Genomic DNA, 20,564 nt, shown 5'->3' with positions numbered 1-20,564 from the left:
AATAAAACCTATTGACTTCGAACGACCGCCCTCCCCCAAACATTCAGCCTGGATCTGCCCCTGCTACCACCAGACGCGTATTTGTTATTTGCGAGTTTGTGTTTTGTGAATAACTTCTCTCTTCCAAGCGTCTATATCTCACTCAATCAATTGAGTCAAGCGCTGCCAAGCGGAGGTATTCGTAACTATTACAGAGGCTGACTATATACCAGTGGCAGAAAAAGGTGCAACTGGAAGGGAACAATACGGGAGGATAGCAGCAACGCAGGAATAAATCCACTTCCTCCTGTTAAGAGATAGGAGCTCTCTGCCATATGCTCAATGTTACTGCTTCCAGTGGTAATGCTCACTGCAGCTGGAAATGTAAATCACTTTCTTTCTTTCAGTTTTTTTATTGAATTTTTTTTAGAAATGCATCAATACTGTTTTGTGCTCAAGAGCAAGGGTTTAATTTTTACTGATACACTACTTTAATACCTAAAAATATCTTTAGTATTAAAAAAAATATCCGGTTGCACAACCATGCAATATATAGTACCAGCTGCCGCTGGTCTCTACCTTCCTGTTTCTTGTACTTCTATCTTCCCCACTTCTTTGTCGACATAACCATAATTTCTTCTCATAACAGGACCATACCTCTGTAATATTCTTACTTTTACTTTTTTCGACATCTCGGTCATTTTAACATTGTCTCTGATTCTTTAGTTTCTGATCTTATCCAACCTGGTAGCACCACACATTCATTTGAACATGATTCATTTTGACCATGTTCAGTTTCTTCTTTTGCACCTTTTTGATTCTACAAGTTTATGCTCCATAACTTTAGTTTTGTGGGTTTCACTACGGTCTTGCAGGCTCTTCCTTTCACCTTGATACAGTACTTATCCTTTCATCACAAAGAATACCTAAAATCTTCCTTCATATAAATGAATGAAGAACCAATGGCAATTGATATCGAAAAAGTGTATATGGAAGACAGATGTAGAAGTATCCGAAAACTCACGGTGAAATGGGTTATTATTACCCTCCCTTTCTCTTTTAAATTTCCTATAGCGTGACTTCACCCACAACGGAAATATCGAGGTGAGGAAGATAAGAGTTGACAAGGATAGAAGAAACCGAGTGAAACGAAGGGAAAATCTGAAGGCGATTCCAATAGATTCATACGTCAATGGAGAACTGAAAGGCTCGGGAAAACTTCTAAATGGATCCAATGTATACAAGGGAGAAGGCAACACGTAAGTATTCAAAATTTAAAAGATTTTATTTTATCTTTTCGTTATCAATATTATTTGATATTAGTTATATATTATTAAGGGTTTGCTTTTTAGTAATTTCTATGAGCATTTCTGCAACTTTTTATCAAGTGAGAACACAAGGAACTTGGAACATAGTACACATAGGAACAACAGATAGCAGGACTTTAATTTGTATAAAGGCTGTCAGAAAATTCGTAAATTTACAAGACTATTTTCGAAAAAGATAACAAGAAATATAACTCGTTGTCTGTTTCTTGGTATAAATGTCAAATATACCACGTAAAGCTTTTCTCATAGTAAAAGAATAACAACTAATACACATTCTCACTACAGCTATTAAATATTTATGATAACCTAGGAAGGTAATGACCTTGATGTACTCCGAAGAAAGGACAGGTATACAAAAAAAAAAAAAAAAAATTGTTCAAATAACACGTTAACAGCGATAGACAAATTGAATTGTTTTAATACCGCTATTTTTGTGATGTATTCTTCTTCCATTTGAAAGCAAAATTATCACTTACTTGTGATTTAAGTATATACTAGTATACTTATATTTTTTAAAAAATAATAATTATATTATTTTATATTTGTCTTAATAGAACAAAATACTCATTAGTTTTTTAATTACTATTGAAGGTATAACGAATATTTTATAGAATAGATAGGGTAATAAAATTCATAAAATGTTAGTTTTTGAAGAAAGTGAAAAACTCCTGCTTGTCTAATTTTCCAACCTCCGTTTGAAATTCTGAACTGTAGTGTATGATAAACAGTTCACTTGAATTTTATTTTTTTCTGTCTTCTTTTTGCACTAATGTTCAACCTAGAAAAATTGCTGTAGGGTTTAAGCGAAGCCTTGCTTGTTTCGCATTCTATATCAGTTTTATACATGTTTCAAGCTGTATTTCGTTTTAATGTTAGCGGTATAAAAAGTGCATCCCAATTAATATGTTTCTTCTGAAATCATATTAAATTTCGTTATTTGTGAGAACAAGAAGCAAACACATATCTAAGGTAAGTGATAGTAACACTTTCGTAAACGTACAGGGTAATCACTCCCGATAATTTCAGCTCCCATCTTCAAAGGTGAAAAGACAAGAAAGTTTCGCTGAGAAAGGTAAGGTAGAATTAGAAGTTGCAATAGTAAAATATAAACTTAAGAATAAATCGAAAATAAAAAGTGAACACGGTAAATATCTACATGGTTAAAGAGAAAATTAGAAAAAGTTACGGCACAAGGAAACAAATTTTTGCCTACTAATGTTAAAATCTTGAAGAGAAAAAATGTTCGAAAATTACGATTCTGAGATTTTTATTTCGTTTATTAATTATTAATGATATTATAGCATAATTTGTTAAGAGTGGATATTCCTGTTAAGCAATATTTAATGTGGATTTTCCTGTTCTGAGGAAGAAGTTTTTGCTTTGTATTTATGATTTATTTACTTAACGATAGGTATGATTCATGTTCTTCCAGGACAACCAATACCATATGGTTTTTTCGTGTATACTGTGTAAACCGGCATTTATATATATGGCCTGACCGTCATATATATGGCATTAGTATTAATATATCTGACCGTCAAGGATAAATATTCATTGATAGCATTCCATTCAAACTTATTACTGTATATCAAAATCTTCAGAAACAACTCTTTTTACACTACTATCCCGGAAGATGGTCAAAGAATCATAGGTATTACCCGTTTTTGTGCAAGTTATCAACGCGCAATAGTGATATATTGGAAGCTTTTAGTGATTTACATAACAATCGTTTCAGCCTTTAATGAATAATCACATGATCATATTTTTAATTCAGTTCAAGAAGAATGTAATCATTTGAACTGAACATAGTATTCAAGGAATCTTCCATTTCATCTGTATAACTGCATTTATGAGTTGGAGGTAATTTCATAATGTGAAGTGTTCGCCAGTTTAAGTTCTCAGATTTCAGTAACACTGACGAAGACGACAGTGATTCGTTGAAATAGTTTGTCACTATCTACAGTACTATAAGATGCTTGTAGTTGAGTTGATTTTTTTTTTTTTTTTTTTTTTTCTGATGGTAGTATTCTTTCACGCAAATTTTACCATCGGTGTATCATAGAAGTTCTCAATCCTGTAAGTAGTTACCATTTTGCAACTACATCAACTCTAACATGCTAGGTCCATATTAAACCTTTGAAAGACGTTCCATTTCCGGTTTTGAGAAACTTAACTGGGATAAATATCGATCCATCACCAAATATCTCATTGATGTACAACCGTCTGATAATTAGGAAGACTCTATGCTCAAACTTTCTTTTTATTTATTGTCATTTATCTGAAAATTGGATATGCATACTTGCTGTACTTAAGTTATTTTTGTTTGCCACTTCAATATTTGATTCTCATAAATCACATATGACCATTTTATAGGTAATATATCCATATTGGTAGTGTAGAAACCACTAATTTTAACTTGTATATCACTGACAACTCGAACAGAGATTCTTTTTTACCCCATTTAATCTTCATCCCTTCATTTTTCTTCATTACGATCCAATATATTCCAGTAGCCTTAATTTCCATTCCACTTTAACACTAGTGACCAGTAGTTCTTGCATAATTACACCAATTAATATAATATTACTTGACTGGCTTATCTAGTTCTATTTAATCTGAAAAAAGGCTTCAATAAAGCATAGTGTACACATCTTTAACAAGTACTACATGTGCGAAATGAAATGTGTGTGACCCTTAAAAAAAGACAAATAACAGGCTAGGACCAAGTGGTCCACTTCCACACTTCGCAGCTGGGTAGATGTGATGCGGCCGCTTGTCTTATGTTTTGGATCGACTGCGCCAGATGCACCCGGTCCGTAGTTCCTTTGATGTATATTGTGTCTCAGTACACATAGTGCACCTTCAAGGTGTGTCCCTTTACCTTGAGTCACATGTTGCGATGTAACCCGTATTTTCTATAGTGGGATACGCCCACCGCGCGGCCAGACCGGTCCTGAGTGTCTACCAGTTAACCTACTGGTCGAGGCGGTCCTGCTAGCGAATTAAGTTCTTTCATGTTCTGATGTAGTAGACTGTCTGCCTTTAAAGACAATAGCCATTTGGGAGCGACGGCTCCCCTGTTAATGTCGTGGATCCTGCACACCCAGTAAACCTGCACAGAAACTGGGATGAAGGATTCCTTCCACTACCTCATTTATTCTAGATACGAGTGTGAGTGCAAAACCGACTATTTCCAGCTTGCATTTCACTCCCCTTTTCCCCACCGTGTTGGGGTACAACGTAGTCTTCTCTGCCGGACCCAGGGGCACGACTCTAGTTGCCCATTTCGGAGGATAGCCGAAGCCTCACCTCCACCAGTAAGTTGTTGGCCGAAAGGACGAGCTACTATCATGAAGGACAGCAGCCTACGCTCATCGGCCATACACGACTATGAGCTTCCTCGCATTTACCGTGGCCCTATCTCTCCCTCTCGAATCTGGAACCCAAAATGTTGTGTGGGACCAGTTGACAGGAGGGGTACTCCTCCTTTCTCAGCTGACTATGCCGAGGGACGAATTTAGGACCAGCCCATGGCGAGGATACATATACAGTCCATACATAAATAAATAAAATGATAATGATAATAATAATAAAATTATAATACACATAATAGCACCTAACATTCAATTCATAAAAAGTAAAAATTCATTAATTGGAACATTGTCACTTATCTTGCAAAATACTATTCTTTATCATTATGTTATTATCCTATCTATACAGAATGTTAATCTATGAGAATTGCAGAATTTCATAACAGTGAGTAGTAAATAAGTAAAAATATTCACAATTAAATCTAGAAAAGGAGTGTAGAAGTAGAAACTTACGTAGAAACTGTAAGTTAATACTTGTACAACCTAGGAAACCTCAAGGTGTCAAATCTTTCGAGAATAACAATAAAAAAGTTGAAAGTAACAATTAAAAATTTTAAATTAGTGAAAACTTGCTATTGACAATCAAAGACATCAATTCAAATTTCTTTCTGTCAATGTCTTTAAATATGTTTACCACACAGTAGCAGCACCAGAATTTAGCTTTTTGGCAGAATCTTAAACTCAACATGTTTCTAGATTAAAGTAAACTCTCTCTTTCTGCGTCAATTGCCAACTTGCCATTTGACAATTTCGCTTGGAGAATTTGTGGTTGAAAGATCACTATTTTCACAGCCGTTGTTTATAATTTTCCTGACCGGAGTCCGCAGGTTTGATTTCCGGCGGGAGCTCATATGGTTCGAATCCCACGTTAAGCCAAAGTTCGAATCTCAGGCCCAAGTCTCATATACCCTTCCTGCTGAAAGGAACGCTAAACTCAAATGTAAATAAATAAATGTCTGGACTCATTCAAGTAGTTCCCCAATTGTCCTCACGACCTGGGTGAACGCTCGGGTCACCCATCCAAGCACTGCCCATACCTTACAATGCTTGACCTCGGTGATTTCAAGAGAATCAGTAGATTAGTGCGACTAATCTTCTTTTTTCTTGCAGGAGAATAGCAAAAACACTACCGTAACGCAATTAACAGAATGTAGACTATCGCATAACGCTTCTTCGCAACTAGTTTGATCTTTCAACAAGATAAGACCTGGATCACATATACATTGCAAATTTCAATACTTGCAACCTTCTTAATTTTATTCAAATTCTTGATATGCACACACTATGCTCCCTCTGTGTTAAAGAAACTCTTGACAACTCTCTTGATCTGCTTCAACAATTCCCGTTACTTCTGGAACGCTCAAACTGCCCTCTATCTAAGAGCTCATAGTTCATGATAACTAGAAAGAGGCAAAATATGAAATTTTATATTTTAAAGCATGTCCTAAAGGGCAATAGAAACAAGGATCTTTATGTTTGACATGTAGAATCGAAAGACCGTGTTTTTAATTTTCATATTTCGTAATACTTTGAAAAAAATGCATATTTAGTAAAAAATCTTTATTTCTTCATATTTTGTTTGTTTCGTGTGCCTAAACTAAATTTGTAACTTCCTTGAACCAAGTGACTTGCATCAGCTTCAAGTTTAAGCGCATTTCCCTCTGCAAGTACAAAAGTTTTTTTTTTCTTTTTTTTTAAATCAAAACAAATTGGTGGTCAAAGTCTGGCTTAAGGCGCAGTTTTCAACAAACATAATTTCTGAGTTAATTCCAATCCGCTACCCGTACTTCCACTCTCTTAAAAACATTGTTTATAAATTCAGTTGAGCGCATTCCATGAGTAGTGATTTAATGCGTGTAGTGCGATATGTATTGATTGTTGATTTTGGATTTGAAAAATATAAAAAGATTAAAACATGCCTAAAGATAAAGCTGAACGTCGAAACTAGGAGTCTGAATTCAAGTCCTGTACAACAGACGGAAAAGTTGTCTTATGCACATATTACAAAAAAAAAAAAAAAAAAAAAAAAAAAAAACTTAATTTACAGTAGGCTTAAAGATTGTATTATTCATTCAACCTAAGTCGATAGACAACAACCAAAACAACTCTCCCCTTCCTCTATCTGTCATGGCAAAAGAAGAAAACAACTCGCTGATCATATCAGAGACAGAAGCTTTTTTAAAAGACAAAAGAACATGTCAATTTAATTTCCATCCCGTCATTGCATTTTTCAACTACTATTAACAACTGCTAGCTAGCAACAATAACTATACTAAATGGTATTATATATGTAATCTTTAGAAGAGGTATTGATAGTTACTTTTGTATTAAAGATTTGGTTTTAGTTGTATTTTTGAATGAATGCTAAGATAAGCATTCTATTGCCACGAAGTTAATTTCAATGATTCTTTGATCTCAGAGTCGGTGAGGTAGTAAGACAAAGTAATCGTGTCGAGATTCTACCTTTGTTTTAAATTTCAAAGAAGGTAGTCTTTTATATGTTCGGGTAATCTAATATGTAAGTATTGACAGGTGCAAGATATATGAATTTAGTATTGTAAATATTATGTACAGTATCGTGTGTAATACATACTTTTTATTTGTAACAAATTATAGTGCACATTCATTTGTGGACGCTTTTGTCCTTAGCGAAGCCAGAATTCATGTGTTACCATTTAAAAAATGTGAAAATGTTTATTTATTATAGTGTCGCACGAAATGTGAAAATGTCGGTTTATTAGAGGGTCACTCGAGACACATTTTCTTCTATTTGGTTGATCCGAATGAAATGTTCGCTTTGATGGATGGTGGGAAGCTCACCTCAGCAACATAACCCAGAGATGGACTAAATTGACGTATCTAACGTCGCAAACTCTGTTTACGTCCAGCAAATAGGTTGGGAAACCAAGACAATCAGGGAATAGCGAGTTATTGAACAGGGTCATATGAAACTTCATCACGGAGGACATGGAATTGGCAGTGACTTTTCTTAACAACTTGAAACTAGTTGATTCTGGGCAGGGATGAACATTCTGCACAACAAAATGTTAACAATATACTTGGACCAGGAATAGTGAACGGACTTAACCATTCGCCGTTTGTCAATTTTCGTTCGATGACACAGAATTGCAAAATGAAATCAGTGTGCACCAACCCATATCATATTTGGATGAGCTTCTCAGAAACTTCGTGGAAGCGGACCCTCAGAAAAGGGTGTGTGCCATTTCATTTCATTTTATTTCGTCTTTGTAATCATACATATTGCACGAATTCGTGCGTATGAATAAGACTTGTCAAGATATAAACATACATAGTTATAATATACATACTGATTAGATTAAAATACTAAACTACATCTTCTATATAAGACAGACACAAAAAAATAGACGTTTCCAATACTATCAGTGATCAAATTCATTTACACATCTAGGAATTCATTCTCAGAATGAAAGCAGTATTGGAACAGATAGGTTTTCAATAACCTCTTGAATTCTCCTCTTTGTCTGTCATTCGAATATATTTTGGAAGTTTATTATGTAATATGATACCCATATATGTTGGATTCCTTTCGTATAACTTTGTGCAATGCTGTTTGCTGGGGACTTTATCCTTACGCCTGATATCGCATTTATGGGTTGCTGGTGTCTTAAATAAGTCGGTGTTGGCTCTAACAAAGAACAACATGCGAAATAAGTATAGAAAGGGTAAAGGCAATATTTTAAGTTCCTTGAACATGGGCGTACACAAGTCGTTTATTTTGGGCCTGTTATAGTTCTTAATTTTTTTTTTTGAATCACCCTGTTGCATTTTTTTTTTTTTTTTTTTTTTTTAGAACTTTCCCTGAAGATTATGCCATATGTGATTAACGACTACAAGAGTCCGAAATATAAGTTACGAGTCGTATCTTGTTTTAATACATATTTGATTGACTTTAATGCATAGAGCGTTTTATTGAGCTTTTGGACCAGTGAAGATATTGCAGATGAATTAGGTATACACCATACCACTGTCGTTCGGCAGCTCTGTGCAATCAGTAAAGTGAAAAAGTTGGACTTGTGTGTGCTATATGAGTTGACACCGGCCAAGAAGGATCACCGTGTGGAAGTGTACAATTCTCTGAATAATCGGAAAAGTTTCCTACATCACATTGTGACTTTTGATTGATTCATAATGTATTTCCCCGTCAAAGCAGGAACATCAGTGCGGATCGTTACAATCCTGAACATGTATTTCTCCGTCAGAGCAGAATATTATTGCGGATCGTTACTTTTCTGAATACATGAAATACAGAACAACATTGCCTACAAGCATCCAAAAATTGCCAAAAGACATGCTGTGATGTTGCATGACAGTGCACTCGGAAATGTCTCTCAAAATGCAGCAGACTCTCCATGAATTGCAGCATGAAACCCTTCCTCATCCACCATAATCTCCTGACATCTGTCCCACTGACTAACATCTCTTCCGATATTTCGAGCACTTTTTGGAAGGAAAGCCCTTCCCTGATAATCGGGCGGTGCAACATGCATTCTTCCCATCATATATTCCAGACTTCTTTTACCACGGAATCTAATCGTTGGCTGTGCGATGACAAAAATATGTGGGTGCAGACGAGGGCTACACATTTTTACAATTGTAGTTTTAGATTAACCAAGTATTCTAGTTTTCATTTCTTTTACCTCTGGAAATTAATTTTCCAAAGCTTCTATTATTGAAGTAAATGGCGTAAACCTACGCATATTATGTTTTGAAAAGGTCAATGAATACGTGACATAAACGTAAAGTGATTTATACATATATAATTCACCTATTTTTCATATGTTGCACTTTTAATTTTCATATTTCTTTTCTTCATATTTTTCCTCACCCTAATAACATACTGCATCTTCCGCGTGAATACTCTCAAGATTCTTTCACCATTCTCTTCAACATCCCTTAGAAGCAGATGGAAAGATTTACATTATCACTCCATTCGCAAACCACATTGCTGGCTTTAAATCGTCTATAAGGCTCTTCACGCCTCACAACACATTTAGTTTCAATATACCTATTTTTATTCTTGCTATCCTTTTATATTCAATTTTTATTTTATTTTTATTTTCTACCATTTACTATTGCCTTTGCTATTATTATTATTTATATTTTTGTGCTTTATGCACTTCTTCTATTACTATTTTCTTTCAGCATTTATAATTTTTCTCTCTCTTCGCTTGTTATGTATACTTATTCTCCCGCCGTACCCTTACCGATCAAGTAGTTCGTTGAGTTTTATCTTCTTCTAAACTCTCTCTCTCTCTACTTTTGCCCTGAGAACATTATAACGTGACTCTGGATGTAGTCATAGCGGTGCTCCGTTTGCTTCTCTGTTTCCCTTCTTTTCTATAATATTTCTTTTCTTCCTGTTTACTCCCCCTCCCCCCTATCTGATGAGGCATTATACGAAATTTAGTTGTATTCTAATAGTATTTTACTACTTTCTGGTAATTTATTTCCATTCCTCGCTAACGCAATAAATCGCAGTACGTGATATTCTGAATACAAGAAACCATGAAACTGGCGCTCCCTAACACTTCCAACCTTCCATCGACGCATTGCGTGTTCACTGTTGTCAAGGCTTATATTTTGTCTACTCTGGACTCATTTTTAAGTCAGAAGGCATTTGAGAATTATCTTGGAAGCATGTCTGGGAACTTTGTTCTGTAGAATCCATTGCATACTCATTGCACATTGCTAAAATTTGCATTTTTGATTGACGTACGTGTGCCGTCTTTTATATTGAAATGGAATGTAAAAATTCACGGGTCCTCGCATTCGAAATAACGCAAAAGGCATAGCAGTTCATGTGTTTCAGGATGTAAGTGAAATTGGAAGAATCTCAACTACTGTGATGAATAAAGTGTGTATTATCTTCGTGATAGGGTGTTGGAAAGCCAAACTGATGTCGAATCTGGATAAGTTTTATATCTGGCTTTCAGCTTTTTTTTTTTTTCCATAGAGGATGAGGTGATTCCGAAAGATTGTTTACGTATTATAATTGTATATGATATTGTTTTCACTATTTTCTTGAAGTAATGCTAAAATATCTCTAGTTTAAGGGGACGTCTACCCATCATCAGAGGCTTCAGAATCTCGATAAGGTAACATGTAAAATTTAATTCATAAATATCTTACAAAATACTGCACCTAGAAACTTGCAATTTTCTATACGAATGACAAAAAAATGGTTATCTCAATTTTAAACTTAATGACTTAGATTAATTATAACAATTACTTCCGTAATAACGGAATCACTACTTCAGGTAAAAGATCAAAAGACCACTTTCATACTCCATAAATTACTACGGGTGACATACTGACATTCTTTGAAGAACACATGCTGGGGAGGAATGCATTGTGCCAATTTGAGGAGCGAAACTAGTGTCTACCATCTCCATTTTCATAATCATTTACGCCTTGTGCAGCCTTCCTTCCCACCCCTACCCACACTTCTCTGCTAAGTTCCTACAACTTTACGACGGCAACTATAGAACAAAGCTAATGATCTTTGAAACCTCAGTATCGGACATATGTTTCCGATTGCTTTTCTACTTCTTTTGTTGCTTGAAGCGGACGGATTCTCCGAACGGCTTTCATCTCTGCGACTGACAACTATAGTACTATACAACAAAAGAAAGTCTAAATGTTTCTTATTTGCCTATTTGTTTTGCTGTCTGGATAGATAGGTTTCTTTTCGTTTTATATTATTCATCACAGAAAACCACAGTATGATATTTCTGCGGTTAGAACGTATTAATTGCATGCAGGGGTGGCAAACACCAAGTTTTCTTTTCTTTCTTTCTTTTTTTTTTTTTAATAACTAGTTTGGTTTACCAAAGCTCCTGTATATATTTACCATACACATGTATGCATGTCTATCCGTGTGTGTGACAAAAAAAAAAAAAAAAAACTAATTAAAGAACCACTTTCTGGATCATCACCAAATGTGGTCAAAATATAGAGTCAAGAGTCAGGAATTGAGTTTGTTATTAAAACCATGTGCTCAAATTGGAAGTGGTTTAAATAAACCATTTCCGGTTTGATCATTGATCACCATAAATCGAAAACGGTAATATGTAGTGAGATCCGATTTTGTGCTTCGTAAGAACACATTTAATCCCTATTATTAACTCACTACTAAAATCGGAAATGATTCAAATTAACTATAATTTCTGGTTTCAATATATATTGATCTACATAGAGCAAAAACGGCAAAAAAAAAAAAAAAAAAGATGAAAGCTGTTTCCTCCAATCGAGTAGCTCTCAAGCGTCTCAAGTCTACCTTTCATCTCGTCTTTTGACCTTCAATTGAAACCTGAAGTCGTAGAAATTAACCACTTCCGGTTTCAATAGTGATCTCTGATCTCCATAGAACAGAAATGGTAAAAGCGAGAAGCGGTTTTTTTTTTTTTTTTTTTTTTACTTTCTATTCAGCGTTCTAAAAATAACTACTATCTTCAGTCTTAAGCCTCTATTCAAACCAAAAGAGATGGAAATCAACCACTTCCGGTTTCAACGGTGATAGCTATAGAATAAAAACTGTAATAGACAACAAAAGCGGTTTTCTGCAATCAATTATGCGTCACAAGAATCTATTTCGTCTCTAGTCTAGTCTTTCTACTAAATCCGGAAGTGGCAGAAATCTACTACAATTTCCAGTTTCAATATTAATTGTGAAAATATCGTACCACAGAAACCAAACTTCTTTGCGTGGTGTACACGTAACATGCTACTTGTTTTTGAACCATTTTCTTGACCTTATAGATAATCGTGACCTCTATTTTTTAAACCATAAAATAAATCAAACTCGATGTCATACGTAAACCAGTTACCAGTAGAGCAGAAATTATTTACTAGTCTGTCCATTCAGCACTGTTTAAGATTGGCTAAACCAAACCGTGAAACCGAGTAGTGCGTCTGAACAAGGGATTGTGAGTTATGGAAACTTATATATAAAATTATTTGTATGAAGTTAAATCTACTTTAGATTTGTAATAAGGGATAAGAAATTGTAAACATCTGAGAGATTATTTGGTTCATACAGTTACAGTTAAGAAATAGATAAGAGCCTAAGATAGATTGGGTTAGAGCTGTTAGGATAAAGTTGGAAGTATAAAACCTTCCATTATGGTATTCTATGACAACCAACTAGGTTACATAATCTTCAATAAAATTCGTAAGCGCTTACACATTTTTATAATGAAGAGCTAGTTGACCTTTGACCTCGAGCTGGGCTGGTTTGCTGTTATTAATAAAATATTTATTTAACAAAGTTGTCTGAGTCATGATTTTTAGAAAATTAAAACTTATTTCCAAGAGTAAACTACCCCGTGGATTTTTTGTAGGACAAATGAGTTACACTATACTGTCAGGTTACAAACGGAATGGCCTGGGTCTTTTCTTTTCTTTTTTTATCGTCAGAAAAGAAAGCCCAAGACTGAAATACTTCTTTTTTTTTCTAAAAACTTATAGCAGTATAGGGTTGTAAATACAATATTGATGTGTGAAACATAAACAAAATCCGTTGGAGATGTTTCCGAGAAAATCTTTTTCCCCCTAATTTTCACCCTTCAGGAAACTACCGGTACTCTTGTTTTTAGAGGTACAAGAAAATGCAACCCCTTTCCTGGAGAATCCTGGAAAACTTACACACTTCCTGTATCCACTAGAATCTAGGCTGAAAATAATCACTTATCCAACATTTTGCTCTCTAGTTATTTCTTTTTTGTACATTATAACCAACTTTCTGCGAACTATATCTCTGAAATAACGCATTTGTGCATCAAAATTGGTCTATAGGCTTTTTCACGTTTACGTGTGAGGATTTACTTCCCAAAGTTATTTCCTAACACCATGTGTATATATTACACTTACTTACTTTCGAGTAACAAGAACTAGAAATGTTCGAAGCTCTAGTTCTACTTATATTTATGACCATAGTCTGAAACATTATAAAATCGCCCACGTAGTCTAAATTATGGTGACATTACTGCGTCCGTCCTTTATTAGTTTGATTGGCTTTGTGGGTTTAGAGTTTAGCTTTCCTTTTTGCACCAGTGTTGTAAGAGACTGGTGATTACGGAGCCTTCAGTGGGATCCATATCCTTAGTAACGCATTGAAATTTCAAGGCTCTTCCACCGGGTATCGAATCCGAGATCCGTGCTCCAAAATAAGCGAGCTAAGCACTATACCAACGGGAAGTGCTGCTGTATTTTTGAAATGTTACTTACGTATGTTTATTCACAGGGAATTTGGTTCATGGGTTTCAGCCCATCGTTTCTGTTGAATGGATCTTGAAGTAAAGTTGATTTTTTCATTACTTCCTGAAAATTTGAATAATGTTGCCAGGAACTGCTACGAATTTCAAGTCCCAGTCACTAGAGGGAATTATGTATTTTGTATTCATGTAAATATCTCATACAAACTTAGTGCTGCAAAGGAACGCTAAATTTCAGCCATGATCGTATAGGACTGTTGATCCTACTACCCACAGTATACTTTTTACAGTTGAGGCAGTGCTATTATAAGGTTGGAACTAACTAATGCACCAGCAGGAAATCGTAAGAAGCAAAGAGTTCAAATTGTAGTGTTCTTTCGTTCTGGTGTTTACAAGAAAATCTACCTGCTCTGCAGAAACGAAGGAAACAAATAGGATAAAGGGACACCCCGGGGCGTTCTACCACACCCATTGGAAAATGACTTGAGAGGGGGAGGGAAATCCCTACCTGTCAGCAGCACATCTGTTCGTGAAAACCAAATTGGAGCAGATACATTCAACCACTATGTAATATATAGTCCACTACAATGTTACCAAAAAATGTTCATTACTCGCCGTCTACGTCATTAAACGTGAAATTGAAACTACTACTTAATTTCTATTGATTTCCTCTATTCATATGGAAGATTTTAAGTTGTTACGTACCATATTTCGTTAGATATTCATGAAGTAAAATTTACATGTTATCTTATGGGGACTGAGAAACCAGTGGTAAAAGGTATAAGACCCTCTTAAGACTCCTCTCTAAAGCTGAATTGCTGACAAGGCTACTGAATGGCAAACTCATATAAAACGGCTTTTCCAATAATCATTTCCCTAAGATCTCCCAAACTTTTCGTGCCCTCAGAACAAGAACGGATCCCTGAACCACATCTTCTCAATACTGAAGAAACGCAAGAAACGGATGTATTAATTCTCTTAATTACTACCGATATGAGTTTGATATTCCAATATTCCATTTCATAAATAGCAGACATTTTCCACTATTCCCATTGTGCAATTCATGCAACCTTATTTATATTCCTAAATACACCTACTGTCCAGCCTTCTATATTGGAGAAACTATAGCTGCTGTCTCATACATATGCCGTGCTCCTACCTACCTAAATTCTATACTTATATCTGTTCCACAACAACAAATTCAACTACACTTTCTGCGATAAGCGTCCACAAAATCCTTCATTTACTTTCTTCCAATTCTCTCAGAAAGAGATAGAAAGACACTTATATCATCACATTTGCAAAACATCTGAAATACATACGGGACTGCACTACATCCACTCAATTTTGCATACACCCATTATATCTTTGAAATTATTCTTATATTTTTACTATCTTTTTTTTTCTTTATGCATACTGTACTTGGCATTTTGTATTATTTCTCGTTATCGTCATTACTTTCTTTCATTATTTTTCGTGATTTATGTTTTGTTAATAAAGGGTAATTCAAAAAGTGCTCCGGTTTTGTTACATCATATTATGAACTTTATTTTTTCAAAACAAACTAACAAAATTCATAAACATGTTCATCACACACTCCGATTTCAGGTATGGTGAATGATGTCGGACATATAACCTCTTCTACTGCGCTGGCATACAATAACTCCTCAGCATTACGCGAAATGAGGCGATCCGGGAACCGCTCTTGCAGCAATTGGATTGTTTCGCGGGCGCAGAGCAGGTGGAAGCATCCTGCTGAAACCACAACTCCTGAATGTCCATTCCATCGAAATGAGGCAGCAAAAACTCTTATCATTCGGTGCCTCATTTTGCCCTAGAACCGCGCGAAGTCACCTGACAGTTGCTCGTAACTTTCTCTGTTCTGATAAAAAAGTTTTCACAATCAGCACATGTTGCACTATAGTAAATTGCTCTATGGCTAGACAGACTGAAGAAATGTGAGAAATTCAGACTAAGGCGACAATCGGAATGTTTGTGGGTAGAACAATACAAAACAATGTCGGCAATTGAGACACAAACATTTGCCAGACGATCCAGAACCGACGCGGTTTTTGAATTACGCTTTATCTTTTTAATTAATATTTTTTAAATTATCTTCTATTATTTTACATAATTATACATATATTTAGTATTCTCACTTGTGTACTCATACCAGGGCTGTACTGGCCAGGCGGGAAACCGGGAAATTTCCCGCTGAGCCCTGGACGGTGAATTTTTTAGTGGGCCCTCCGCCTCGTATCGTAAGTATCGGTATAAGAACAAAAAGTAACGGAACGCACTCTTCGCATACGGGAGTAACAGAACGAAGGACGATAACACGTCGAGTACTTCCAATACAGTCAGCTAATCCCAGATTAGCATTGCCAGTCCATGATGTTGCGAAAACAACCTCTCACATTTTTCGTAATTCAACCCTTGAAAGGTTCCTTATTTCCCACTCTGCTTTATACTTTTGCTAATGTTGAAGTATTAAGCTAAATTGAAATCTCAGATAATGCCATAACTTGAAATTAAATAATAATTTACATTTTACAGCACCTTGTTTTCCGGATAGAAAATATACATGGCCCGGTTAAGACCATTGGATGCCCTGGAGCGGAAAATACAAGGGGGCCCCACCAAAACTTTTATGATGGGCCCTATCTCAACATGTTCAAAAGAGTCCATGAATTATATAGCAGTGATTCATATCATGATTTTTAAACTTTTATGGTAAAAAATTTTCAGTATTTTTTAAAATTTTTGGGCCCCCTTTAAAATCCAAATGTAGTTTCGCTACTACATATGTTTGAAATTATAGTAATTACTTAATTTTTTAATGAATAAAAGTTCTAAATTTAAGGCTACTTATTATTAATTAACATATTGAAAATACATTAACACATACACACACATGTTAATCTATGTGTGTGTGTATGTTTAGATATATATAATGTGTGTATATGATTGTATGTATGTACATAGATAAAAAAATATCACACAACTTGATACGTATGCACCAAAAAAAAAAAAAATCCTTTTGATACAAGTAGTTGATGGTGAATTCATCCCAATAAATTCCTTCAAATTGGAAGCATTTCATGTGAATGGAATTTAAAAAGATCACTAGTAGTGATCAGTCCTTAAAAAAGACGAAATTCATTAGGTTAAGTTCTGACCCTTTAAGCCCTTATTCTATAGCTGCTTCAAGTTCGAAAATGTTATTATTCCTCTTGGTTACCTTCAGTTTTAATATTCTCGCGCAAACAGCAGCTTGCGGCCTTCTATATCACAACGTCCTTAACAAATCATATATAATAACTTTAAGTAATAAGTAAAAGCTTGTTGTGACATATTGAAACATTTGGGTTGCGAGCGAAGCGGAGAAGAATTTTTTTAAAAAGTAAATCTATTCCTTTGCAATCCCATAACGATATTGATTTAATAGGGCACCAATACTTTTTCGGGGCGACGCGTCGTTTATTCACTTCCAACATTTTTTCTTCTTGTTCGTTCGGCACCCTCTTGCTATCAGCGCCCAGGGCCACGGCCTCACTCACCCACTCCCTAGCTACGATTCTGCTATTCATACAGGACAATGGAGAAGTGTTGCATTTGTATAAAGTATAAATTACTTCTGATACTTCATATATGTATTTGTATATGCACCAGGGTTTATGGCACAAGTGCGGTATTGTTATTTTAGGGGAAGATCGATAAAGTAATCGAGCTTGTGTAGATGCCTGTACGGTTGCAAGAGAAGAATGGAGGATTGGGCACTACGTCAGATCAGTCAGTGTCAGCAGAGAAATTACTGCTTTAAAAAAAGTTTTAAATCTGCATTTTAAGACTTTTCAGCATACTTGATCCGAGTGACACTTCCAGACTCCTTTTATTGTAGGAAGTAGGCCCCTGGTTGCAGTACGGCCCTGACTCGTACCGAAAACTCTGTGCAATTAGTTTTGTCTTCATTCTGTAAACTCTTAGTTTTGAAGTTAGCAACACTCTCACGAAATCGCAATTCAAATAAGACGTCCATTTGAATGCCGTATTGGAATGCAGCTACGTGATATTGTTGCTGGTTTCAATACAGAGAGATAATTGGACGTTTGACGTCTACCTTCTTGTCTTTAAGTGTTTTCTTCTCTCATACTACTTCTCCTCCCTATTTGGTGAGATATTTGACAAAAGTACTTATGGTATCTTCTTTTTCAATATTTTTTGTTGAATAATTTGTTTTCCATGGCTGCTTCTATATTACTTTGTTTCAACTGCTACCCTACCGTTCCCGAAAAAATAGAAATTTAAAGTGGGGGCCAGAACATGTCCCAGCCCCCCAATCAATAGCAGAAAGGAACGGATTGTGGCATTCACTTGTAGTTTATTTGCTCCCATTTGCTCTGCAGTTCCTAAGATTTCATCCTTACTGTTCCCAAGAAAATGGAACTTTAAACTGTGAGTGGCCAGAAAAAAGGAGCCCGGGAACTTCGAGGGGCCAGAAAAAAGTGATCCCAGCCCCTCGAATTAAAAAAAAATCACGGAGAGGAACAGATGGTCGCAATCGATTGTACTTCCTTTGCTCTCATTTGCTCCGCAATTTGTCCGGTTGCTCCCCTGGCGTTCGCGAGAAAATAGAATTTTAGACTGAGGGAGTCAGAACAACGAGGTCCTAGCTCCCCACGCAATGTTAGAGAGGAATGGATGGTGGCATTCGCTTCTACTTCATTTGCTTCAATTTTCTCCGCAGTTTCTCAATTTGCTCCTCTGCCGTTCCCGAGAAAATGGAATATTAAACTGGTGGTCCAGGAAAGCGTAGTCCCAGCACCTCGAATTGAAAATAATTTCAATGAGGAACGAATGGCATTCGTTTGTACTTGGTTTGCTTCGCGGTAGCTACGTTTACTTACTTACCATTCCCGAGGAAATGGAACATGAAAGTGGAGACTAGAACAAAATTGTCCCAGCATCCCACTCAAATAAACATAATAACATAGGGAAGCGGATGGTGGCGTTATTTTGTACTTCTTTAGCTTCGATTTGCTTCACAGTTGCTTGGGTTGCTTTCCTAGCGTTCTCGAGTAAACAGAACTTACACACGGGCTGGGAACATGTTGATCTGGCCCCCCACATAAAATTTCTATTTTCTCGGGAACGGTAGGGGAGCAAACGGAGCTACTGCGGAGCAAATGGGAGCAAACGAAGTACAAACGAATGTCACCATCCGTTCCTCTCTGCTATTGGGTGGGGGGGCTGGGACATGTTGTTCTGGCCCCCACTTTAAATTTCTATTTTTTCGGGAACGTTAGGGGAGAAAACGCAGAAACTGCGGAGCAAATGGGAGCAAACGAAGTACAAACGAATGCCACCATCCGTTCCCCTCAGCGATTATTTTTAGTTGGGGGGTGCTGGGACAACGTTGTTCTGGTCCCCCACTTTAAAGTTCCATTTTCTCGGGAACGGTAAGGGAGCAAACGGAGCTACTGCGGAGCAAATGGGAGCAAACGAAGTACAAACGAATGCGACCATCTGTTCCTCTCTGTGACTGTTTTTAATTCGAGGGTCTGGGACCACCTTTTTCTGGCCCCTCAGTTTAAATTTATATTTTCTCGGGAACGGTAGGGGAGCAAACGGAGTTACTGCGAAGCAAATGGGAGCCAACGAAGTACAAACGAATGTCACCATCCGTTCCTCTCTGTTATTGGGTGGGGGGGCTGGGACCATGTTGTTCTGTCCCCCCCCCACTTTAAGGTTCCATTTTCTCGGGAACGGTAAGAGAGCAAACGGAGATACTGCGGAGCAAATGGGAGCAAACGAAGTACAAACTATTGAAATTGTTTTCGAAGAATTGCGTGATGGGGGGGGGGGGGGGGGCAGGACTACACACGCGACTTTAATTACGTTTCTCTTAAAACAGCGCTTTTAGTAGTTGGTTATTCTGAATTGAACCTTATTTTAAAAACTAAATTTGAATTTTAACCTCTTGACAAGAACCTTAACCTGCTTAGTTAACAATTATCTTATATTTCATTATGTTATGTTATTTATTTAGCCTGCCGCCAAGGATGTATATTAATATTTTACAGAGCTCTATTTTTTTTTTTTTTTTTTTTTACTAAGATCTGTTCGTAGAACTGAAAATAAAGCTGGGGCCGCAGTGTTCAGTGGTAGAGTGCTCACCTCTGGTTCATGGGATCCCTGGTGCAAGTAGGTTTTGTGGTGTACAAACACCGTATGAGTGTATAAGCTCGGGATTCTCCCGTTTCCTGGGGCCGCGGTGGCTCATGGTAAAGCGTTCACCTGTGGTGTTTGGGGTCCCGGGTTCGATCCCAGCCCCCGCCAAGTGAACTTTGTGGTGGACAAACACCGTGTGCGTGGGTTTTCTCGGGGTTCTCCCGTTTCCTCCCACTTTCTTCATTCCACCATTTCATTCATTACTCATCATCACCGTCTCCTTTAGCCTAACCGGCATAACCATGGGACGTAAAACTCAAAGATTTCATTTCATTTTTTCTCCCGTTTCCTAGCATTTTCTTCATTTTCCATCATCATCCATCTCATTATCGTCTTCTCCCTTAGCCTCGATGGATAATTGTGGAACATTAAATTCAATAAATAAATAAATAAATAAATAA

At 36.4% G+C, this 20,564-nt stretch overlaps 1 protein-coding gene across 2 annotated transcripts in view; it reads left to right on the top strand.

Moving 5' to 3' along the window:
• The window catches only part of LOC145686118 (TOG array regulator of axonemal microtubules protein 1), a 539,413-nt gene that overhangs the window by 384,559 nt on the left and 134,290 nt on the right, over positions 1 to 20,564 (top strand). For both annotated transcript variants that reach the window (XM_081759089.1, XM_081759090.1), the window contains one exon: positions 1,054 to 1,238. In XM_081759089.1, the coding sequence (XP_081615215.1) occupies positions 1,054 to 1,238 (185 nt within the window). The remainder of the gene's footprint in view (positions 1 to 1,053; positions 1,239 to 20,564) is intronic.

This window comes from Thermobia domestica, chromosome 5, assembly GCF_964235325.1.
Source record: "Thermobia domestica chromosome 5, izTheDome1.hap1.1, whole genome shotgun sequence".
Lineage (NCBI taxonomy): Eukaryota > Metazoa > Arthropoda > Insecta > Zygentoma > Lepismatidae > Thermobia > Thermobia domestica.
This window is presented reverse-complemented; position numbering and strand designations above follow the sequence as displayed.